The sequence below is a fragment of the Artemia sp. Qi Xiang Cuo genome, chromosome 2, assembly GCF_049724085.1.
Source record: "Artemia sp. Qi Xiang Cuo chromosome 2, ASM4972408v1, whole genome shotgun sequence".
In the NCBI taxonomy this organism is placed as follows: domain Eukaryota; kingdom Metazoa; phylum Arthropoda; class Branchiopoda; order Anostraca; family Artemiidae; genus Artemia; species Artemia sp. Qi Xiang Cuo.
In genome coordinates, this window is record NC_142795.1 from 4,446,617 (window position 1) to 4,473,258 (window position 26,642).

At 32.9% G+C, this 26,642-nt stretch overlaps 1 protein-coding gene across 1 annotated transcript in view; it reads right to left on the reverse strand.

The window, feature by feature from the left end:
- LOC148954821 (protein O-mannosyl-transferase TMTC2-like) overlaps positions 1-26,642 on the reverse strand; it is a 261,000-nt gene that overhangs the window by 136,030 nt on the left and 98,328 nt on the right. Inside the window, exons 7-8 of the mRNA XM_089105236.1 lie at positions 11,827-12,184; positions 6,767-6,943 (exon numbers count right to left, since the gene is read on the reverse strand). Of these exons, the coding sequence (XP_088961362.1) occupies positions 6,767-6,943; positions 11,827-12,184 (535 nt within the window). The remainder of the gene's footprint in view (positions 1-6,766; positions 6,944-11,826; positions 12,185-26,642) is intronic.

A 26,642-nucleotide genomic window follows, 5' to 3' on the forward strand; every position in this document is an offset into this window, starting at 1 on the left:
AGGAAGAAAGGAAAGCGTTTATTTTTATGACTAGATCAAAATTCCCAAAAAATTTCCACACAAAATAAAACATTTTATTTGTGGCTGAGAAATGGTTTTTTTTTCAAAAAAATAATTACACAAAATTTCCACAAAAAAAAAATTAATTGTGGCTGAGAAACTGTTTTTTTTTTTTCAAGATTGAGGAATTTCATTCATCATCTGTAGATTAGTGCCCTTAATTTCTGGAAAACGAAAATCTAAGGAAACAAATTAAACGTTTTAGAATTTTCAAATCTGTACAAACCAATTTAACGTCCTTTTATCGATAGTATAAGCGTAATTAACGAGGAAGTTCTGAGTTTCTCGATCCTTTTTGGAAAAAAATTAGTTTTTTAGCAGTATTGGATCAAGGGGATTACGTAACTGGCTTGGATGCAGTTTAGTATTGTGCAGGTTTTCGGCTATATGAATCTGTGAACCAGCAAAGGGAAAGCTACTCCGTGACTTTGACCTGGACACACAAATTTTGTGCGGTTTTTAATATACTATGTATGAATAGAAAATGGAGAAAAATTCTAAAGTCTGTCGAGCACAAGAGAAATAAAAAATAGTGTTCAAAATTTTTGCCAGCCGTCTCTCTATCTATGAAACAAATTTAAAACATTACTTTACTCTAATTTAATGTACCATTTGATTCATAAAAGCTTGGGCCTTATCTAATTTTTCTATAATTGTTTTTTTTTTGTTAATGATGTTCAAAATTCTAGCCAGCCACCTCTAAAATTCCTAATAAATAAAATAAGATGATAGATCTGCAATCTGCAGGCATCAAATCAATATTGCGCTAATTTAATATGCAATTTAATTAACATAGCCTTCAAGTTTTTTTTTAATGAATACTAGGGGACAAAGCTTCGCTCGGTGAAAAGAAATACTTTAATTAACTTTATTAACTTTAAATAACTTTAATTTCGTTTTATTCTATTTAGCAGAACGTTTTTGCCTGTTTAAACCGAGCAATTATTGTAAAATATCTACAAACAAACGAAATGGTAATGTTCTTCTTAAGATATTTAACACAAACACTCATGCCCAACAAAATTTATAACTATTGAAAGTATTTGTGACGTCTTTCACATGAAAACTATTTTTCTAAAATTAAGGCACAACTTTCCCTTAGTTATGACCTATCTAGATCGTTTTTTCATACCTAAAAATGATAGCCAGCCAATTTTCAAGAAAAAAAAATTATTTTACTGTTTTCGAGAAAAAAAATTACAGATAAATAAATAAATATACAGTTATTCAAGGGCGGATCCGGGATTTTTTTTTTCGGGGGGTTTTTACTAATTTTTGACTCAGTTTTCGACTAATTTTACTGATTTTTACCTAGGTTTTACTAATTTTCGACTCGGTCAAAAATTTCGGGTGGGGGGTTCAAACTGGGTACCCTCCCCCCCCCTGGATACGGCCTTGCAGTTATTAGTAGTTTAAAAAATAAATTTAATGATAATATGCTAATAATTCATCCCCTATCCCGGTATTTTATTCCTTAATGCATATAGTAATGGTAGTGCTAAATAAATGTGTCATTACCCCCCCCCTTAATGAAAATATTGGTAACACTTTTTGTGTGCCAACAAATTTATATATCATTTGAATTTGGAGCTTAATATGTCAAGCCTTTAGACGATGTACATAGTTTTCCATTTGAGAAGGAAAGTTTAGACAATGAATAAATAATTCTTCAAGTACTGATGACATGTCCATAATGCATGAAAGATTAATATTGTCATTGATTATCAAAGGAAGAAGATGAAGGACCCCGTGGGAAATTAATTTGCTTTATGCCTCAAAAACTAGAAATATAGATAATTAAACTATCCAGCTAATAGCCTAGAAGATTGATTGAAAGCTGTGTTTTCCCACAGGTATATAAAATAAGAATAGTTCTTTTAATGAACTGAGATTATCACGTGGTGCATCTTTGTTCCAAAACTAGGCATGATAGCAAATTTTTCCCTGCTTGTAAAATAGTTTACTTTAGAGCAAAATAAATAAAGTTTTTTTTTTATTTTAACACCAAAAGATTAAGAAAATTACATACTTATTGGCTTTGTGCTACAAAATAAAGATACTATGAATCACGATAATACACATATTAAGGTAATACACTACAAATTACTGTAATACACTTCGGTGATTCACTGTCGGATACATTTGGTGATACCTTTGGTGATTCGTTGTCGGAAATTTACATAGAATTGGGAGTCAGTGTTTATATCTGTATTCAAAGTATTGCCTATATTTTAGTATTAGAGAAATAGTTTTACTACTTTTGTGGGAGGGGGAATCTATTTTTGGCCATTTTAAGGCAATTTGTTTTACTATTGTTGCCTAAACTCTTTGACCTGGTCATAAAATTATTAGGTTAAGAGCTTAATGGAAAAATAACTTTTTAATACTGGAAGATTTAGTAACAAAAGACCGTATTTTAGTATACAACTGTGCGTGGTTGCAGCAGTAGCGGCAATCTAGTAAAGAAAGAAAGCCAAAGTTTAAAAAAATCGCTTTTAAAGTAACTGTCTATTGACAGATATTATCCTTATTACTCCAGTTTGAAAAAATGTTTCCAAATTTTTTGAATTTTTTTTTGTTCAGTTTCAGATGGACATTAATTTGTATCTAGAAGAAAAATCTTTGAAAACTACTTAAACAAGCTTGAAATCTCTCATACATGAAATAAAATTGAAATGAAAAGCATATATTGAAATTTCCTTTATTGAAAACCCTTAATTGGAAATTAAACTAGTGGGGTTAATTTACGAATATAGGGGGAAACAATATAGGGGGTTCGATTTCGATTTTTCGATTTTCTCAATGAAAAAATAAAAGAAAAGCATTTTCAATGAAATAATCCCATTAACAAGGTATTTTTCAGAAGTTTAGTGGAGGGGGGCAAGCGTCCCTCTCTTGATGCTACTCAATGATGCTACTTGGTTAAACAGAGCCCTGTCACGAACAATGAGAAAAAATATTCTTTTTTGCATGGGCAGCTCTTCTTTTTTTTCTTTTTTTAAGTGTTTTTTTTTCCTTTTTTAAAACAGATATCCATACGCAAGTATATGCAAAAGATACGTTTATTTTGGTAATTAAAGACATCCCCATTTTTCTACATGGAGGCTTGATTTCAATTTTTATTTTTGAGGTTTGAAAATAGGAGTGCTGCTGTTTCCTGAAATTCGATTGCTAAAGTTGCTATAAATTACTATAAACCAATTATGAAGCAGCTCGGGGTAAGAAACTGTAAGTAAGGAGTGACTCGGCCCAATAGTGACCAAGACTCTAAAATGCGGAACTTTCGATAACAATACTTACATTAAAAGAATTGGCTTTTTATGCTGACTCCAAACATATAAAGTTCATTAAGTTTAATGTTGTCCATCTAAAAGCTGCGAACCTGAGAAAATTTGTCTGATTTTTGAAAAGGAAGGAAACACCCCTCAAAAAACAAGCAATCTTAATGAAAAATGACACCATTGCATATTAGACAACTCTACTGCTGGGGTTTCGAGCTCCTACTCACACCAATGGGGAATTTGTAATATTTTGCCAGAAGAAGGATCACGGATACCTCTTGGATTTTGTTTTCCCCAGCGGTAATTGTAACGAATAAATGCTCCTAAAAGATCAGGAGAGCTCTCATTTGAATGGGAATAAAAAGTTCTAGTGCTCTTTCTTAGTGACCAACCATATTGGAGGGCAAATAGCCCCCACCTCCCTCGCCTCTTTTTCCCCCAAAGACATCCGATCAAAATATTGAGATAACCATTTGATTCATCATAGTTGAATATCCAATAACAGTACCTTTTGGGGTGACATGAACCTTCATAGCCCCTGAAGAAAGGGATTTAAGTTACTAAATTTGCCCATTTTTCGCAAATAGTATTTTTTATTAAAGTTTTATATGATTTTATTTCGGGAGGGGGAATTTTCTGCAACGGGGAGGGCTGTCCAACTTGAAACAGAAGTATTTCTAAAGAACTTAATGACTTTAGCGTAAAGAGCGAGGTTTGCGAAAGGGGCAGCCGTCACATACGGAATAATGTCTGTTAGTGTTAAGTTTTAATGCTGCTCCATACTTTCAATTAAAACACTTGATTTTTTTATTTAATTAACCTAAACAACCAGTATACTATTAACCAATGGTATTAACCAATTAAAAGAACAAAATTGCTTAGCTTTTAACATTGACCAAGAATAAGCAGCCACAGCACAAGTTTTTTTTCTTTTTTGAAGAGCTCGGCTAGCCTCTGTGTCAATGTAGTAAACTCTTTTACCAATTAGATACGTGTAAAGCCTAACAAATCCCAATTTTAGGATATCTGACACTAAATTCACCCATATAGGCTACCTTTGATAAATTTTAAACTACACAACAAACTACTTCCTTCACTTGCAAATTCCTAGAATATCTTACATGCAATTGTTTACTTCTTAAATCCAAAAAAAATGGAAAGCATGGTTTCTACTGAGCTAGGTACCCAGAAATTTTAAGAGTTATCTTCAAGTATTTATGTTGATAAATAAACAACCCTTTGAGCAGCAACCATATTTTAAGGATAGTGCTTAGCACATTACTCTACATCGTATCTTCAGCGAAAATACCGTTATTTGGGACAAAAATCTAAGTTAAATTGGAGACTTATTATTATAACCAAATTAATAGATGATTGAAAGTTGACTGCAAGCTTTTCGACTGAAAATAAGGAGCACAAATAAAACGTAAGACTAACAGAAATTATTCCGTATGTGATGGGCGCTGCCCTCACTCTTTACGCTCAAGTCTTAAAGTTCTTTAGAAATACTTCTCATTCAAATTCAACAGCCCTTCTGTTTCAGGAGTCATTCTTAAGGAATTGCGACAAAAAGTAAAACTTTAGTTTAAAAGCGAGCGTTGTGGGAGTGGGAGTGGCAGCCCCCTCATATGCTGAATAATTTCTGTTCGTTAATGTTGAAAAAACTTTTTTTTATTTTTAATAAATTTATATCTGACCATTTTCTAAACCATTGCAGGAAATCTTCTTCCCTCCCACTTTTGAAACTTTTCCCGGTTGAAAATTTTCCCCATGGAAAATATCATCCGCAGGAAATTTCTACACCCCTCCAAAAAATATCTGCATATGTCCCAATAAGAAATACTGTATGTGAACAACGGCCAAATCATGTAACTTACAGCCCTTCCCGGAGAGACTGCGGAGGAGAGGGGTCATTTCATAACTAAGGACATAGTTATTGGCCTTTACTACGCTGAATCAAATAGCTATCTCGAAATTTCGGTAAGACGTCATTGTTCGAAACAGGGCGTGGAAAGAGGACCAATTGCTCTCCAAACTTTTCAGTTGCTCAAAAAGAACACTAAAACTTTTGTTTTCCTTTGAATGAGCCCTTACTTGATCTTATAAGACCATTGGTACACTATGATCACTTCTGGGGGGGGGGGGGCAAAAAACAAAAAATTACAAAACACATCCTTGATCTTTCTTTTGGCAAAAAAAAAAACAACACAAATTTTATATTTCCTTATATAGGAGCTTGAAATATCTACTGCAATGTTATCTGATATTCTGAATCCGACGATGTGATTTTCATTAAGATCGCTTTATATTTTAGGGCTGTTGCCCCCCTTTTTGAAAACATGGCAAATTTTCACGGGCTTGTAGCCTTTTATTGGTAACACTGAGCTTAATAAATCTTATATATTTTGAATCAGCATCAAACGCAAATTCTTTTGATGGATCTGTTGTTATAAAAATTAATAAAAATTATAAAAATTATAAAAATAAAAAAAATAAAAATTATAAAATTATAAAAATTAAGGTTTCAGTTACTATTGAGCCGAGTCACTCTCTACTTACAGTTCGTTACCACAGAGTGTTTGAGGTGTTTAGAAGATGGGTTTCTCCATTTCTAGCCATCTGCTGCTTCAGTATTGAATCGACTCCGAAGACCGTCAAGCTACGAAAGCTGACTAGGCTTGAATCCGGCCGATAACTGAGGAAAGCGCTAGTTGAGCTTCAGCTTAGAGAATTTGGGTCTGGGAGATAGTCAGCCTCTGTTATATAGTATAATTTCTATTTTTTTTAGGCGTCGTCGTTTTGCTTTCATTTGGAAATAACTTTTTTTTCTATTCAATTTTTCTTAAAATTCCATCAGACTACCCACCCAAAGCTTCTTACCCCACCTTCTGGGAAACTCAACCGCACTAAAATTAGCAATTCAAGAAAGCCTGTGATGAGAAAAAAGTATAATGTCGAACCAGTGGAAGAGGCACGAACCATGCTGGGGAGGGGCACTTCCAGCCCTCTCTTGATTTTGAAAAATACCTTTTTAGGCTGTTCTCATTAAAAAATGCATTTTTTTGGTATTTTCATTGAAAATTTTGAAAAATAGACAAAACCCCCTCTGTAGATTTTGATAAATTAATTTTAGCCCCACCCTTCCCCAACTTTTAGATTTTTGGGATTTGATATCACTATGTTGAATTTTTTTTTAAATAGTTGTAAGTAAATCCATGCAATATTCTGTATTAAAAGCAAAATCTGTCATCTCGGCATACTGTATTGTGATATTATGTGAAAGATACTAAAATATTTGCTACTGTCTAATTCTTCAAATAAAATGAACTTATTAACAGTTTTGTTGTTGAGTGAATTAGACATCAGGGCTTTAAGAAATCAACCGTATGTCTTAAAAAAAAAAATATGAAGAAAAAAAACCTTACCGGAAGATAAAGAAATGTTAACAGTCTAGCAAAAAAAGAACTGGACCGTGAGGCAGGATTGTCAGCGCTGGCAAAAACAGGAAAATATCCTCCTGCAATTTTTATCCTCAGGTTTACTAACACGGCTAAAGACAATGTAATGAATAGCCAGGATTTTCTTAACTCTGGATCTGTACCCTGTAAATATTATATATATATATATATATATATATATATATATATATATATATATATATATATATATATATATATATATATATATATATATATATATATATATATATATATATATATATATATATATATATATATATATATATATTAGGCATAAGAAATGATGAGTTGATATAATGTATTACAGGTAATTATTTCTATAAAAAAAAAAAAAAAAAAAAAAAAAAAAAAGTATATCCAATCCTAGTATATATACTAGGCATAAGAAATGATGAGTTGATATACGTAACCATAAGACATTTTGGTTTGAAACCCCTTCTCGCCTTAAATGTCAAAATTCAAAGGTTCTTCCTATAACTTCTTACATTTTTCATATATTTTACCTGTTGTTGTTTTTTTCTTTGTTTCATGAAACTGTCCACATCTTATTATAATTTAGACTTAATTTTTATTTTCCTTTCAAATCTTACAATTTATCTATAAAAATTAACGCTAACATCGAAAATTAAACTACAATATATGCGTCAAAGTATCTGCTTTTACTTCTTATTCTAAATATTTATTCAAACGGTTCGTAGTGACAAATTGGAAGTAAGGACTGAACTTTGTCAGTCCCATTAGCAGCCAAAATTACATTAAGAAAGAAATGTCTAAAGCAATATAAATACCAAAGGATTTAATTTCCACTGGGAACCCAAATATATAAAGTCTTTTAAGTTTAAGTTATCACTAAACATTTGTTCGGATAAGAAATTTTGCTTCATTTGGAACGCTTCAAATAAGAAGAAGATCATGATAATAACCACCCGAAGAAATTCGGCATCTTCAACAGCCCTTCACCAAAATTTTCAAGTTTTTGTATGCAATAGGACTTAAGAATCCCGAACCAGGTTCAACATTGGCAGCCGCGTGGGCGTTGAAAGAGGGGTAGACCGAGAAACACGCTCAGACGCACGTACGGTTGTGATCTATACAGTGCTCACACATCACTACAACCCCAGTGGGAGGATGTACTTGCCGCAGCACCAATACGCAACGTTTACCAAGGCTTCGTCGATGGCCTATGAGCCCCAGATGGCTCAGAAGGACCCAAGTTCTAAGTTCTAAGTAAGTCTACCAACATCATAACTTCCCGGGAGGTACATTCCTCTTATTTTCATATCATTCATCATTCAGATAATCCTTGTACACACCCCTCCTCCTCTCTATTAAACAGAGAAAATTTTCACTAATATTCCTAGTACAAATTGGGTAACATAAAAAACTGATTTAAGTCGAAAGAAAGCATGACGTTGATATATAAAATAAACATAAATTGTCTTACACAAGAGGGGAGCTGCTGTTCCCAATCTCCAGTCCTTAGAGCTGTTCCTTGGGTTGGTGCTGGATGGGGCAACATTAACTACAGCACCACCTCTCGACTCAAATATAAGCAAAGAAGCTGAATCGGGGGCACCCCCCCCTCCACGTCACCTGGGCCAGAGGCCCTACCTTACCCCCCCTCTATTCAAACGGCTCATTCTGCCCCTTACTTTGTAATCTAAGGCTTTGATTATGTTTCAATGAGAGTTTGGATAGTTGTTTGTTTTGTTTTTTAATATTGAAACCGTGATATAAAGAGGAGGCAGGACTTGGGGGATCTCCCTCATGAATACAATAATTTCTGTTTGCTTTAAATTTTAATCCGTTATTTTTAATTTGATTAAAAGAAAAGTTTTAATTGAGTATTCATTAAGTCTAAATTAAGCCGTCAAAATTTTTTTTATCTTCCCCAAAATTTGGGTAATCTTGATGAAAATTACGCAAGTAAGTTTAAGGTTTCTGTGAACCCAGACGGAAGTTTCAAGTAGTACCTATATCTGAAGGTTTCAGTTTGTTACCATTGGCACCATTGGGTTCTATTTAACCCACTTCAGTCAGTCAAATGAAGGAAACACTGACAGAAACTTAGTTTTAGCGAAAATAAAAGTTCGTCAGTGCCACTTCTTTTACGTGTACATCAAGGTGCATAGGGGAGGGAGTGATACCCAGTCACAAAAGAATTTGCAACCTTTTCCAATTCCTCATATAAGCCATTTCCTCCTACCTCCCCAGTGTCTCACCAGTCAGCGGTTACAACTATTGCCTACTATATAAAATACCATAAACTACATAAATAAAATCTGGACCAGTCAGTTAATTTAGACGACAGAGTTGTTTTAAAAAGATGTAATGTATATTTTCACTTTTTTCTTTCATGTCGACATAGGAAATTTTTGAAATTAGAGTGGGTGTAAAATTTTATATCTTATTTAAATCCCTTAATAATTATGGTATTTTTCTTTTTTCCTTGTTTCTTTGTGGTATTTAGTATTTGCCTTGTGATTTTCAGTTTTTGATATTTTATGTTGTATTTTGAAGACTGGATTGTGAAATACTCTTTACGGGTTTAATCACTGAATAAAATCATTCATTCATTGTAATTATAGAAAAAATACCCCAGTTATATTCTTTGTAATTCTATACAAGCATACATGTGTGTCATGGTATAGAAAGCATAGAATTTATCACTAAAAAGTTTTAATCCGTGAGTGGCATATAGGACATAGTTTAATATAGGAAAACCGCATCAGAATTATGATCATTCATCATAATTATGATCATATGATCAGATCAGAATTATGGATATTCGGTTTAATACACTTTATCTACAACGTAAAAGTTTCTCAAAAGCAGCATAAGCAATGGTGTTTGAAGATGTCCAAACTGTTAACATTTTGATTTGAGCCAGGTTTGAAAATAACCATTAATGATAAGTTTTTATTTTTAACAATGAAAATGATTATTATTTCCAAAAGCATTTTTTTTTCTGAGAGGAGAGCCTATCCAAGTGGTTTGGGTGTATATGATGAACAAAACAACCTTCGAAAACCTTCCCCAAAAAACTGTCTTTTTGTGAATCGTGTTACTTTAAAAAAACTGAGAAATTCCTTTGGAGTGTAAAAAAAAAGTCTCAAATCATACAAGAGAATGCTTACTCTCAAGGAAAGGGTTTTTTCTTCTCTTTTATACAAAAATTTGCTTCGATAGCACAATTATGAATTTCACTTCATTAGCTTATATTCCCCATTAAATATTGCTAAATGAGCAAAATTTCGCTTGCTTTTAATCAATTATGATTTTTTTTTTTTTTTAAGAAAGCTCTCTGTCACGCTTCTCTAATTTTCCAATCTGTTCTCTCCTTTCGTGTTTCGGAGCAGTTTAAGAATCACGTCATCCAGTTATTGAATGCTTTCTCTTCTTTGAAAGATTAATTTATCTTTAGCATGTCATTACGGTTGTGAGCAACAGGTGTTCAAAGTCACCCCGAGGCATTTTCTGTTCAACTCACGCACAACTTCTTGGAAAGGGGACCTTGAACAATCCATGACAAGAAATCTGGATTATTAAAGTAGGCTTTTTACTAGAAATTTCCTGGTGTTTTGAATAAGCTAAGTTTGTAGTTGAGCTTTTTGTTATGCCTTGAACTTTTGCTTATAATAGAAAAGGGAAAAAATAGAAAAAATACCTAGAATAATCTAGGAGAAAAACTGCAATATCAAATTTCAGTTTTATTAGACATTTTCTTGTGGCTTAGATAGCAGTGACGGATCCAGGGGGCGGGGGGCCCCCCATAGCATACTCTAAAGTAGTGTAATTTACTTAATTAACTCAAGTTTGCGTTAATTAAACTTGCTCCTAACGCAAGTTTATTGGATCAACCTATTTTGCCCCCCCCCCTAAATTTTTTTTATCGGATCAACCTATTTTTCGCCCCCCCCCCCTTAAAAATTATCCTGGATCCGTCCCTGTTAGATCAACTCTAGTATATTTTGTAGCCCAAGTATTTGTTATATCATGAACTTTCATACATTATACAAAAAAAAGGAAAGGGGGATATAAACATTCTTGAACAAAAAATCTAGAGTACCAATTTTTTTTTTTAACATAAATTTTTTGGTCTTTTAAAGTAGCCCTAGCGTGTCCTATCATCTTGTTTTTTGTTATGCAATGTGTTTTTATATAATACAAAAGACAGAAGAATATTAGAAAGAGGCCCCTTATAACCCAGAACAAAAATCTGAATTAAAATAAAGTTTTTATTAGAAATTTTCTTGAGTTTCAAAAAAATTATAGTATATTTTTTAGTATGAAGTTTGTGTTTTCATGAATCTTTATTCATAATATCATAATGGAAAAACGGACTTAAAGAAATTTTAAAAAGCATTTACTTTTTGTGAATTATGCTGCTTGAAAGTTTAAACATAACCTGAATCTTGTCAAATTTTGGTCAAGTTTGTCAAGAAAGTCTATGGAAAAATAAATATGTAAAATATATATATATATATATATATATATATATATATATATATATATATATATATATATATGTAACTAACAGCTTTAAGAAATGCCATATATTATTGTATAATCTGATCTCAAGTATTTGTTACGTATGAAGTTTCTCGAGTAAAAAAAGACCATTATTGAGCCATTAACCCATAAATTCAGCGCTTTAATAATAAGACGAATCTATAATCTCACTGCCTTTTGTTAAAAAAAAAACTTAGAGAATTCAATCAAATTGGCGGGGGGGGGAATCCAATCAAATTTTTATTTTTTTTAAGAAAATATGTATTTGTCTAAAGAAGAAATTTAGGCATTATTAATTTCTTCACTTCCCATATCCCTCGTTTTATGCATGCATTCCATATTTTTTGGACATCTGAATCCCGCATGGTTTATTCTCTATCTCTCTCTCTCTCTCTCTCTCTCTCTCTCTCTCTATCTATCTCTTTCTCTCTCTCATTCACTGTCCTAATACCTAAAATAATTTTAAGAATCTGACAGAAATAGGCAAAATTTACCTTTGACATAATCTGCCACATTCGCCTGAATGAAATTTTATATTTAGCAACATCCCAAAGTATACACATTGGCAAAACCATTATTCCAGTTTCTTTTGAAAGCATTGCAACGCCAGAGAATATAACAGAAGATAATAAATATAACTTCGGGCTACAATTGCATTTAATGCTTCCAGGAGGCACAGTACGTTTATCCTTGATGTTATTATTTGGCTCAGGAGAGGGCTCACGGGGGGCTCTCTTCTTTCGGCATTGGATGCCTTCGCATTTGCCTTTTTCATCGTTTGCTAGCAAAGATAGCAAAAAAAATATTCCAGATATGACATCTGCTTGACCAACGACATTTGCAACTGCCTCACTGCAAAGTACGGAAATAATTGAAAAACTGAAACTATAAAGATGTAAGATACTTGCTGTAAAAAAAAAATACTGTGAGGTATATAGATACTTGCAGTACGAGATCAATTTAAAGACTAGAACTAGAGACTAGAACTAAGGACTTAGAAAACTAAAGACTAGACTAGAACTATATATCAGTTTGGAAATTTTGAGCCATTTTACGTCAAATTTTCCCTTTTTTTAAATTACTTCAGTAGCGAATGCTGTAGAGAAGCAAATTTTGCTTTTTATTTGGAGTTTTATTTATTTTCGCTACAAGCCTTAATGTACCCCTCTCATTTCTTAAAATTCATCTTCTTCCTGTTCGAATAGTTAAAGACGGCAAAGTATAATTTCTGTAAAATTTTACCCATTTTCTTTTATTTAAAAAAAAGAATAGATTATCCATTCTCAAGTAAATAACGACTATCGTCCTATTTGGACCAGATTTAGTCTTTTAAGGAATGAAATAAAAAAACAAGTTTTTTTTTAACTGAAAGTAAGGAGCGACATTAAAACTTAAAACGAACAGAAGCTGTCCCCTCTTCAACGCCTCGCTCTTTACGCTTAAGTTTTTTATTGTTTTAAAAAATAGAGTTGTGAGACAGATAACAACTTAAGAGCAAAGAGCGAGGCGTTGAGGAGTGGAAAGCCCCTTTCATATACGGGATAATTTCTGTTCGTTTTAAGTTTTAATGTCGCTCCTTACTTTCAGTTAAAAAAAAACTTGTTTTTTTTTAGTTAATTTCTGAACGTTTTTGAATTAATACAGCTTTGATTTTGGCTAACCGTACATGAATAATTAAAACGAAATTCGCATATTAATTTTCCTTTTTTTGGCTAATTGGCTTTCTCGAAATTTTGTTCTGACGTAACTTACGAATTAACTTACGTAACGAATTTCTACATTCGTATGTTTTCATTATGTATATTAGGGAGTTCGCTCCCTAGTCAATACCTCGCTATTTACGCTAAAGTTCACATTTTGTTCAAATCACAAACCCCTGAATCACAAAGGCCGGTTAATTAGAATAGATAGCTCATTTGAAAGTACTAAAAAAAAATTAGCGTAAAGAGCAAGTTATTGACTAGGAGATGGCCCCCCTCATATACGTAATCATTTCTATTCGTTTTAAGTTTTAATGTTGCTTCTTACTTTCAGTTGAAAAAAACTTGTTTTTTCACTTAATTTCTGATCTTTTTTTCAAATAATGCTGGGAAATCTGTTCATAGAAACGTCCCTTACCCCAAGGAAAAATCCTCCATGGATAGATCCTCCCCCATAACCCCTACTCTGACCCCGACCCCCACTAGAAAAAAATTCCTCTTGAAAACGCCTGTATACTTCCTGTTAACCAATACTATATGTAAACCACAGTTTATATAATTATACAGTAAGTTTACCGCAGATGATTTCTTGCTCTTCATTCTCGGTGCGAACAAAAAGCTCCTCCTACTTATTTGTGCACTTATTGTCCTCTGGAGCACTCGCACCTCGGTCCGGGTTTTTATAATGGGTTAGATGTTGAAAGTTCATACTGCTAATTATATAAACTGTAATGTAAACAATGGGCAAAGTTTATAACTTGCAGCCCTTCCCCCGGGAACAGTGGGGGATTAAGTCATCTTCAAAGACATATTAATTAGATTTTCGACTATGCTGAATAAAATGGCTATCACGAAATTTTGATTGGGTGACTTTGGGAAAAAAATGAGCATGGGAGGGGACCAAGTTGCCCTCCAATTTTTTTGTCACTTAAAAAGGGCACTAGAAATTTTAATTTCCGTTCGAATGAGCCCTCTCACGATATTCTAGGACAACTGGATTGATACGATCACCCCTGGGAAACTAAAAAAAAAAATAATAAATAAATAAACACGCATCCGTGTTACTTCTGGCAAAAAAATACAAAATTCCACATTTTTGAAGATAGAAGCTTGAAACTTCGTATAGCAGGGTTCTCTGATACGCTGAATCTGATGGTGTGATTTTCATTACAGTTCTATGACTTTTAGGGGTTGTTTCTCACTTTTTTCGAAAATAGGCAAATTTTCTCAGGCGCGTAACTTTTGATGGGTAAGATTAAACTTGATGAAACATATATATTTGAAATCAGCAAAAAAATCTTAAAATTCGTCTTCTTCCTGTTCGAATAGTTCAATACGGTAAAGCATAATTTCTATAAAATTTTACTCATTTTCTTTTATTAAAAAAAGAATGGATTATCCATTCTCAAGTAAATAACGGCTATCGTCCTATTTGGACCAGATTTAGTGTTTTAAGGAATTAAATAAAAAATTCTTTTTTTTACTGAAAGTAAAGAGCAACATTAAAACTTAAAACGAACAGAAATTATTCCGTATATGAAAGAGGGTGTCCCCTCCTCAACGCCTCGCTCACTACGCTAAAGTTTTTTATTGTTTTAAACAATAAAGTTGTGAGACAAAGTCAAACTTTATCGTAAAGAGCGAGGCGTTGAGGAGCAGGCAGCTTCTGATTAAGGTTCTATGCCTTTTAGGGGGTGTTTCCCCCTTTTTTTCAAAAATAAGGCAAATTTTCTCAGGTGCTTAACTTTCGACGGGTTCAAGACTAAACTTAATGAAACTTATACATTTAAAATCAACATAAAAATCCAATTCTTTTGATGTATCTGTTGGTATCAAATTCCGTTTTTTTGTTTCGGTTACTATTGAGCCGGGTCGCTTACTTGCAGTTCGTTACCACGAACTTTTTGGTCTTATTTTGAGACACCATCTATATTACATATAACTAACATCCTCGTGAAGAATCAAGTGTTTTTAAAACCTCTTACCATTTAAGATAATTTAATCAGACAGGTCAGGCAGATGGATTTATCGATTCTATCCTCCCTCGTAGCCATATCTATCATTGGGATAGTTGACAATTATTAAAAATAAATAGTTTAAAAAATGTTTTACATTGTTTGATTGGCAAAAAAGGTGATGATACTTTTTGAGTTGACAAAAAAAAAATGCCACTTTACTCCTATAGACCAAATGTTTTTCCACCACTCCCAAACCGAATCAGTAAGTATGTGTATGTTTTACATGTTTCGATTTATGTTTGTCCAAGGATATTTAAGGATGGATAAGAAAGGGGGTCAAGAGCAAAAATCGGAGACCCCTTCCTCTTCATAACGTATCCTCTTTATTTTCAGAAATGAGGTAAATATGTTATGTGTTGTTAAAATGAGGGTTGTAAAAACCAAGCCTTATTGCTTCATATATAGAACATAAAGCCGCTGGGGCCCATAGCCACCCCGGAATAGCTTAATCAATCATTAATTTTGAGTTTCAGCGCTGTTAAGAGGTGAAGCCTATTGGTGGACAGCTTTCATCTCCACGGTCTGCCCATGTAACCCTGGGTGCCCCTGCAGCCACTCGTAGAGTCATATTCATTCTTACTGATGTCAAAGTTTAAGCCTGATATTAAGAGCACAACTGAGGACCAAATCCGGGGAGAAAACCCCTTCATTCCTTCCTAACTTCATAGATATTGCGGATACATCATACCACGTTGAAATCAAAATCGTAGAAATATTTTGGTCAACGTAATTACAAGGGCATGAAGACTGCACCACTTTCAGCCCTCTCCCTTCAATTTCTAAACATGTACATGTTGCACCTTTTAGATTTGCTATTAACGATAAATAAATTTGCTATTGAATATAAATTATGTAATTTATAATTGAATATAATTTATATTAAATTAATGAATACAAATTATGTATTAAATTATATAATTTGCAATTGAAATTATATAAATATATTGCTATTGAAGGGGTTTTGATTTGCTATTGCTGAAGGATTACTTAGGGAATAATAATGTGGGACGATATGATTATCCAAAGTCAAACCCCAGAATATACATGTTTAATACAGGAATTTTATTTCTATTAAAGTCGGTATATGTGGGATTTTGAAGCCACTAATGACAAATATGGGGCTCAATTTTCAGTTTATGCTGCATACATTCCTGAATTGTTGGCAAAATTCGTGCAGGCATCCCATTAAATATAACGCCTTCATCGATAAATAATAGACGAATTTCGGGTACATATGTGTTGCAGAAATCAGGATCGTATAAATAAAAGTGTCTAAATAATTGCAAGTCCCTAGGGACTAAGCCTCTTCACCTCAAATTTCTAAATTAGACATGCTGCACTTCTTTTGCATTCGAGGGTTGGTTTTAAATAACAAGATAATCGTCTCAAGTTCAGACAGGGTAAGTATTTACTTTGGAAATTATTTTTATTTTCTATCATAGCTGATCTTTAAGGTTTGTTTTTCTGCTCAAAAGACAGTTCTGTCAAGCATTGAATGAATTAATTATTCATTTTTGAACTTCAGTTTTGATTTTCAGTTTGTTGGCTGATTTTTTTTTTGTGCTTTTCTTTTTTAATTCTAAATATGAATCTGGGCCATGTGGATTTGTGCTAGTTGATATTTAAAATAGATAACTTACCTTGTCAAGACCGAGACAGCGCACAGATTTGTGTCTACATAATTGGCGAGCTCTGAGACCCAAGCCCCCAAGACTAACTTAATACACATATACATGTTGTACCTCTTTCACACTCCCGACTGTTCAATGTCAAATTTGAGAACTGTTTTAAACGTCACACGGACCAATGCAGTCCCCTCAACTTCATAAGTATTGATCTGTCGAACCTATTTTAACTTGTGATTGTTTTAGAATCATTCCGTGGTAATGATTAGAAGGTCTTACAATACAGGGTATTGGGCCCGAGCTCACTCACGAAGTTCTTAGGAAGACAAAATATGACAGGGAGACTAAATAGACAATAAAGTGTTTCGTACATAGGAGCCTATTTACTTTTTTTATACGCAACCAAAACAACCAACCACAACCAAAAACTAAAACAATATACGCTGAAAAAGAAAGAAACAAGAAATCAAATATTAGGCTTTTCTTTCTTCCAATTTAGTTTTCTTGTTTTCAATTTTCGTTTCTCTTTGCTTACAACTTCAAGGCTTGGATTTTTAACAAATATGACCAGATCTAGCCAAGATCGGGGAAGTCAGCCGGACTAGAACAGAGTTCAATTTTGCCGAAAAATTTAGGTGTTAAAGTCTAAAGTGGTTTTCTAATTTGGAAATCTAGAAATATATTTCACTCTAATTTGAGTACAAGGCTGTTAGAATATAAGATATTTTATGTGAGTTTTCATCAATTTATATTGATTTGACTGTAATTCAAAAGCAAAAAATTCTTCCTTAATTTCAGTCACCTTTTTTTTATAAAATTATACATTAAGTTGAAAAAAATATAAACAATAATGTTTTAAAAGTTAAAATGTGATGATTGTAATGGATTTCATCCCTTTAATTTACTTAACTTATAGTTATTGAAACTTGGGATAACAGCCTCATGTTTTTTTTTTCATTTTTTTTAATGTTACATATATACTATTGAAGTAAGCTAATTGAAATAAGGTAACGTTCTTTGTGCTACATTTCAGAATTTATTCACAAGCTTATGATCCTAATAAGTAGTACAAAAATTGTAATTATATGGAAATATAATAATGTAAATAATTATGTACATACGATGTAATATTTACATAATATATTAATTTAAATATACTACATTAGACTTTACTAAACATTGCATAATATTGTATTTAAACGTACTTTAAATGAAATACATAAGAATGTACAGTCCTTCGCAAAAAATATAATTTCTTTGATATTATTGATATATGATATTCTTATAAATGTCGGTGATAAACTTATTAAATTGCATTTTGAAAATTTGCATTTTATTGAGTAACGTTACCCTTGAAGATTTTGTGTAAACAAAAATAACAAGTTTTAACCTGCACAGAATAACAGCTTCAGTTTTTTCTGAAGTTCTTAATAACAGTTTCACTTGTTTGTTATTTATATTTGAAGTAGGAAAAACTGCAGTTAAAGTTTTAGGGTCTGAGCTGTGAGCCTGACAAGCGATAAGTCAACCTGGCGGCGCCTGGTCTCGTCGTTCTCTACGCCAAACCCTTGGCTTGAGTCTTAAGTCAAGGTCTGATCAGAATGTAACGAAATTTGTATTTTTATATCATAAGTTCGTTTGTTTTCATAAATATATAATTTTTTTACGCGATGCAAAAAGCGTGATGACAGCAGTCTTTTTAAAATTTAACTCCAGAACATCAAGCCGGATATCTAAAAAAAAAAAAAAAAAATGAAAAACGTCGCATAGTTTGTGACGAATTTGGAGAGCAGTTGGTAAAAACTTTGTTTTAGAACTCAAATTATAACTTATTACCGGGAAACATTTTCAAGCTAAGGATTAACAATCAATAAATACCAAAGGCAAGAAATATCTCAGAAAGTTTCTAAGAATAAAATTTTCTAAGAATAAGAACACAATTTGCATTTATTAGTTTTCTTTTGTAAAAGCAAGCTGGAAACTTCACATATAGAGTGCTGGCATTCTTGTAAAAACTCTTATATTTGCAGAGAAAATAAAGTTTCAAAGAAGGTTTTAATATTGACTTTCTTTTTTTCTCTCTGTAGTATCAATAATTCTGAAATCCTTCATTACAAGTTCGGGAAGGAAAGCTAGAAATAAAGGTAGAATTCAGATCAATTATTATGATAACACAAATGGTTTAAAATTAACCTATATTTATTATGTTCCTGTCGTTTTTTTTTCATTTAGTGTTTTGCTCCATCATAACATCACAACATGCATAAATACAATTATACTAATGGTAACTATTTTTCAATAATGATTCCTTTTTTAAATATATTCTAAAACTGAGATTGTATAATAATTGCAAGCATTTCAGTTTAATTCATCTGGTTGAAAGCTAAGCAGCCAAACTTCATGTAAATAGCGACGAAGACCACACTGCCTTTCCATCATTAAATAAAAAAACAAATTTTTTTTTTAACTGAAAGTAAGGAACGACGATAAAACTTAAAACGAACAGAAATTATTCCGTATATGAAAGGGGCTGTCCTCTCCTCAACGCCTCGCTCTTTACGCTAAAGTTTATTATTGTTTAAAAAAAAGAGTTGTGAGAAAGTCAAACTTTAGCGTAAAGAGCGAGGCGTTGAGGAGGGGACAGCCCCTTTCATATACGGAATAAGTTCTGTTCGTTTTTAGTTTTAACGTCGTTCCTTACTTTCAGTTTGAAAAACTTGTTTTTTATTTAATTTTTGAACGTTTTTGAATTAATGCAGGTTTTGATTTCGGCTCACCGTACATGAATAATTAAAAAAAAATTTGAATATTAATTTTAATTTTATTTGTTTAAATGGCTTTCTCGAAACTTGTTTAATTTTATTTACGAACGTTTTTATTAGTAATAAATATACGTAACTTACGAATTAACTGACGTAACGAACTTCTATATTCATATATTTTTAATACGTATATTAGAAGGTTCCCCCCTAGTCAATACCTTGCTCTTTAAGCTAAGTTCGAATTTTGTTCCAATTTTTTAAAATTGACCCCTTAATCACAAATGCCCTTAATTAGAATGAATAGCTCTTATGAAAGTACAAAAAGATCTTTGGCTTAAAGAGCGAGGTATTGACTAGGGGTGAACCCAATCATATACGTAATGTTTTCTGTCGCTTTAAGTTTTGATGTTGCTCCTTACTTTCAGTTGAAAAACTTGTTTTTTTTATATAATTTCTGTTTTTTTTTTAATAATGCTGGGAAATCCGGCGCCCCCTTCATAACAATGTCCCTTTCCCCATGAAAACTTCCTTCATGGAAAGATCCTCCCATATAACACCCGACCCGAACCCCCCCCCCTACCTGCCAGAAAAAATCCCCCTGAAAACGTCTGTATATTTCCCAATAACCAATACTATATGTTAACATTGGGGAAAGTTCATAACTTTCAGCCCTCCCCCCGGGGACTTCGGGGGATTAAGTCATCCTAAAAGACATAATTATCATATTTTCAGCCATGCTGAACAAAATGGTTATCTCAAAATATTGATCGGGTGACTTTGGGAAAAAATGAGCGTGGGATGGGGCCTAGTTGCCCTCCATTTTTTTGGTTACTTAAAAAGGACACTAGAACTCTTAATTTTTGTTACAAGGAGCCCTCCCACGATATTCTAGGACCACTGAGTTGATACGATCACCCCTAGGAAAAAAAACAAAAAAACAAACAAAAAAAACAACAAATAAACACGTATCCGTGATCTTTTTGATATGGCAAAAAAAATGCAAAATTCCACATTTTTGTAGATAGGAGCTTGAAACCTGAACAGTAGGGTTCTCTGACATGTTGAATATGATGGTATGATTTTCATTAAGGTTTTATAGCTTTTAGGGGGTCTTTCCTCCTTTTTCGAAAAGCAGCCAAATTTTCTCAGGCGCGTAACTTTTGATGGGTAGGAATATATATGAAACTTATATATTTGAAATCAGAATTAAAATCTGATTCTTTTGATGTATCTATTGGTAGCAAAATTCCGTTTCCTAGAGTTTCGGTTACCGTTGAGCCTAGTCGCTCCTTACTTACAGTTCGTTACCACGAACTGTTTGATAAACAATAAGTAAAAGGCGAGAAGGCGAGATTAGCTTTATAAGCTTGTCTGTAAGTATTTTTTATTCCATTTGAATGAATTGTTCTTTTTCCCCTTCGCTTGGTGTACCAGTCCTCGCTGAACTTCCTTGAAGTAATGATATTAGTGGTGTTTTGAAAATAAATAAAAAAAAAAATCAGTTTTAATCATCGAATTTTAATGTAAATTTCTTTTATGTTTTTTTTTTCTTTGTTTGTTTTGCTGAGGACGACCCTTGGATATAAGGTCGAAATATTCATTTAAAAATTGTGTTCCACTGTCTTGTATACAAAAAAAATTCCCTCTTGTTCTATTTATTGTTTACAACTTCATGTATTTTCGAAATTTTGGCATAAACAATGTGATCAAACTTTCAGTGGTCGCAGTGATGATAGTCATTGTGAGTGGTCAATGCGAAAGGATTAATTCTTTCAGATTTAAAGGCCTGAATTTAATTTGTGGCACATCACAAGCATAATCACCATCTTAAAGATCCTAAACTGAGCCATATTTTGTTTTAACTAATGGAGAACACGAAAAAAGAAAAATGCCCTATCCAAAGTTGGCGCTGATCTATAATGCTGGTTGGGTCAATACAAAATTTGAAGCTGAATTTTAAATCAAATTTGTGAACAGAATACATATTTAAATAAATAATTTGGCATCAGATAGATTTTTGAAAAAAAAAGAACAATGGAAGAAAGCAAAAAAGAAAATGTTTGTTTATATTACACCGATATTCCAGTGGCTAACATATTTAGAGTTTTGCCGAGTTTACTTAGTGTTTGGTCTGTAATGTGTTCTGAGCTGCTGTATTGGATTTTATATTTAAAAAATATATATAAAATATATATAAAATTTAAAAAAATATATATATATAATATATATAAAATCGGCATTTTATATTTAAAAACATATTTAGCTAGTAGTCTCTAAAATAGGCATATGTTATTTATCCAGTAATGTTTGTTTTATCATTACGATTGGTAATCTCAATGAGAATTCTTCATGAAGAAGCTGCTGATAAAGGTCTCTGAATTGCTTCAATACTTTTAGATCCATGTTTATGTCCTTGGCTTGTCGTGGCATTCTATTTTTGTGGTATTTTAAGTGGTTATGTCCATAGTTTTTAGTTTGATAATCAGTAATGGGTCTTGAATCTAATTTTTATTCCCTAAAACTGGTTCCAGTTCGGACTTAATAGCTGATAAAAAAAACACCTTTTTTTAACTGAAAGCAAGGAGCGACATTTAAACTTCGAACAAAAATTATTCCGTATATGAAAGGGACTGTCTCCTCCTCAACGCCTTGATATTTACGCTAAAGTTTGACTCTTTCTCACGACTCTATTTTTAAAACAATACAAACATTTAGCGTAAAGAGCGAGGTGTTGAGATTTATAGTCGCTCCTTACTTTCAGCTAAAAAAAACTTGTTTTTTTATTTAATTTCTGAACTAATACAGGTTTTGATTTTGGCTCACCGTACATGAATAATTAAAACGAAATTTGCATAATAATTTTGCTTTTTTGGCTAAATGGCTTTCTCTAAAGTTGTTTAATTTTATTTACGAACGTTTTTATTAGTAATAAATATACGTAACAAACTTCTATATTCTTATATTTTTATTCCTATATTAGGGGGGTTTAGTATCAAAAATCCTTTTTTAGGGTTTCGATTACTATTGAGCCGGGTCGCTCCTTGCTTACAGTTCGTTACCACGAACTATTTGATAGCGAGGTTCTAATTTCAACCCATGTCTGCTCTCCTCCATAATGGTTCCAAAGTGTGCTTTGTGTGCAGTGTGAAGTGTGTTTTGATATCATCCTGGCAGGGCGTTGGTAATACAATGTCGAACCTGAAGGCGTCGGATATAGTGATGTTGAACGCAAGCGGTTGATTTTACCTCTATTTTGGATATTTTCATTCTTGATACATTCTGATTGCCTCATCTTCAAAATATGTTGAGCATATTTTTGGAAGACACCCAGGCCCCGACCTTCCTAGGCGTTTAATGGCCAAGCTTGGTAACCACAAAATCTAACCGAATACCCACATTTTGTCAACAATACGCAGTTTGGTAATGCAGTAAATTTGTGTTTCCTTTACGTTTATTTCTTCTGACTTAGGAAACCACTCCAGACTGAAGAAAGCTCTTACTGAATAAAAGACAGCCTAGGCTGAAGATACCTTAGTGTTTAATTGCTGATTTTTTCTGAATACTGACAAAATATCAATGGAGAATACCGAATTTGACTGGTTAGTATTGTCATCCAAATCTGGTTGTTTTAAAGAGAAGGAGGAGGCTATCTACACACATAGGCGTTTAATATACCTAAAATTCTTAATGACCTTGACAATCACAAAGCTCCGAAGGCTTAGAAACAAGACTCTTCCACAGGTTAAGACTCTTCCTTGTCTTAAGTGAAGAGAAACTTCCATCAGCACGAATATGAACATTTTTGCCAGCATATTTCCCCTGGATAAGGCAGAAGATTTTACCACGGTTTCCATCTTACCTCAATGTGATCCGAATGGTGTCACGAATCGCCGACTCAAAGGCTATGGAGAAACCGAAAAGCGCTTGTAGAGTCTCGTAATGGTCATTCTCCGTTCTGAAGCCTGTTCATCCCCGTTCTGAAGCCTTCTTTATTGTGTCTTGTTTGGTTTTCACAGGTGTTACACAAATAAGGAAATTCTTTTAGTTTTTGAATTTTCTTTTAAGTTCTTTCTTAAATATAAAGATAATAATAGACTGTCTCTTGTCAAGGGAGGACAAAATTCTTCTTCCATGCTCCGTTTATGATTTATCATTGAATAACAGGATTAGAGCTATAGTTACAGTTGTCCAGGCGTCTCAAGCTGAAAATATATTTATCCGTGTTTAAGTTAATGTGAATTATTACTTTTCAATTATTAATATGTCTGATGATATAAGAAAAACAAATTATCTAAATTACCGTTTCATTACCTCAAGGTTTAAACGTTCAAATTTAGTGAATGCTATGCTATAAACATTCACATTTAACAACTGCTACAATTTCTGCCATAAATAAAGCCTCTATACACTTCAACGTTCCCTCTAGGTAAACAAATTCTATCACAAATCAAGGATATAAACATATCACAAACAGCGTAAATAGGTCAGTGGCTTTGTCAACGAGACTAAATCAAGAAGAATTTCATCCCTCCAGCTTGTCCAACTGGGAACAGATGTTGACCAATTTTCAGCCTAGCTTTCGAATTTCTTTGAAATTCCTAAGAGAACTTATCAATAAGGAAATCAGAATGGCAGAAGCTTTCCAATCAGAATATGCAACAGAAAGCAGGTCGAAGGAAACGAAGCATATACTTCTAACCAAGGGCTTTTGAATGAACTCTGATGAGGATCCTTGTTTGGAAATTTATTATTGATTAGGTTTAATAAGGCGTTCGATAAAAAAAAAAATGTCAATTTAGAAAATTAATCTTGGTCGAGGAAAAAAGACTTTTCTGTTATTCCAGAACAGAGGAAAAGAAAATTTATTCGTATTTAGTCTTTCGCATTTTATTTCGTATATGCTTTCATTACTATGAATCTTTAATAATTACGATATGGATATTGTACCTTCATTTGAATACAGTGCTCATAAATTTCATCAAGTAGCCTTTGTAATAGAGGTTCTGAGTCATATTTTGTCCTAGTCATGAATGGAGCTCCCATCTCCCTGTCACATGATATGAAATAATGTCTTTTTAAACACACACACACAGTACATCCACACCCTGAATTACGGATATTGACTACAGTTCACTTGGAAAAGTCAAGTCGTTTGTAGTTCTGACAAGGTCCAAACATTGAGGGGTTTGCTGCTTCCTCAGCATGGTAAAACATTTTAAAATTAAAATCATAGCCTTTGTCTAAGAGATCTGAATGTAGGCTAATCATAGGCAGTGCAATAGCGCTGCCTAAGTAAAGAACGATGTGGGAACAATGGTTTTTTTTTTTTTTTTTTTTTTTTTTTTTCTTAGTCTTAGACCAAGGCACTTCGTATCGAAGGAGTTGTCGGGAAGTTCCCAGCACGTCACAGCATTAGTTTCAGTTCATTCAGTCAGATCCTAGGATACGTAATGCGCTAAATATTTGTCATTGCGCGAAGAGGCGGAGCCATGAAGAGAGGTCTAGACTGATATGTGTCAACAATTTTCGCTACTGGTCATATGTACTTATACTATAATCCAGATGTTATCGAGCAAAAATTCTGGGAGCTATTAAAAGTACGTTTCTGTAGGACACGCTGGTGTGCGGTATACCATTTGTCTCTAAACACACATAGAGTCCCTAAAAAATGAACCGTTACTATAGACTGTATTGGAAGGCTGTATTTGGAATAAAAAGTATTTTTCACACAGCCTCAAAAGCAGAGCGGCTTATTTTTGCCTATTTTCTTTTTACCAATAAAAATGTGCGCTCAAATGTTTTCATAATCAATCAGTAAATAAAAACCTCCACATACCCATTAAATGCACTTGTTTTGCTCAAAAATGCATAATTAAAACCCTACTGAACTTTATCTTAAAGAGTGGAGGGGTAGCAGGAGCATCTGAACTTTAACTTAAAGAGTAGACGTGCAGGGGGAGCAGCCATCTCACATAAGGAATAATTTTACTTCTTTTTAACTCTTTTTTCTCTAACCATTAACTTTTTTGTTGCTTTTTTTCTTTTGTCAAATATATATCCTTTCAACTAAAAAACAAATTAATGAAAAAACAATAGTAAAAAATATCAACAGTATTAATACTTCTGATAACACTACGATACTGCAACATATCAAAATTGCCCCCTTTTGTATACTCCCCCTTCCTCAAATAAAACAACATAAACGGGTGGATGGGCACAACAAAAAGTATAAAACAAGCACCATTATTTTATTGTTTTTAAGAAGACTAAAAAGCCGAAAATACTAACTTTAACAAAAATTTTAATTGTTTTGAAAATGGAATAAAAAGTAATTTTTTCTTTCTCGAGAATCTAAGAATGTAAGTGACAACAACGGTCGCGAAATGGATTGGGCTTTGCACAACTAGATCTTTTTAAGTCATGTAAAACTCACCGCATTGTTTTATTTACAGCTTTTGATGTCTTTTGATATCAATTTGATCAATTCGATATCTATGTTATGTAGAGCCCAATTTGTTTGGCAACCTCAGATTGTCGAGAAATTTTTTTTTACCCTATTTTGAAAACGAGTTAATTTTTTATTTTATTTATTATTATCTGACATAGGCCAAAAGAAACCCAGTGTTTTCGGGGGGAATGAGAGAAGACTGTAATTAAATATTGCCAGGAAGCATGAACTTTATGGGAGAATAAAAGCGTGAAGCTCTGACGAGTTTCGGGTGAAGGGAGAGCGTGCGAAGCTGTGTTAGCCTCAAATGACTTTGTGTAATCATTTTTGTTGCTTACAATGTCAATAAAACTTCAAGTTTTCGTTTGAATGAGCTCTCTCCCCAATTTCTATAACTTGTAGCTCGATCTCTAGTGAAAGAAACACGTGTTTGTGATATCCTTATTAAGAAAAACACTAATATACAAAATTTTGGTAAATAGGGACTCAAAACGTCCCTACTAGATTCCCACGCCATGTTTAATCTCATCAAGGTAGCACCCTTTCCAGCCTCCTTTTCTTTTCAAATCTTCGTTTAACTAAAAAGTTTTTTCTTTCCCATGAACAAGTTAAATTTCATCAACTACATTATGTTTTTCAAAATATGTTCATCAACTTCATTATGTTTTTCAACTACATTATGTTTTTCATTATGTTTCATCAACTACATTATGTTTTTCACATTATGCGTCTCATTCCAGAAAGTACCTAATTTATT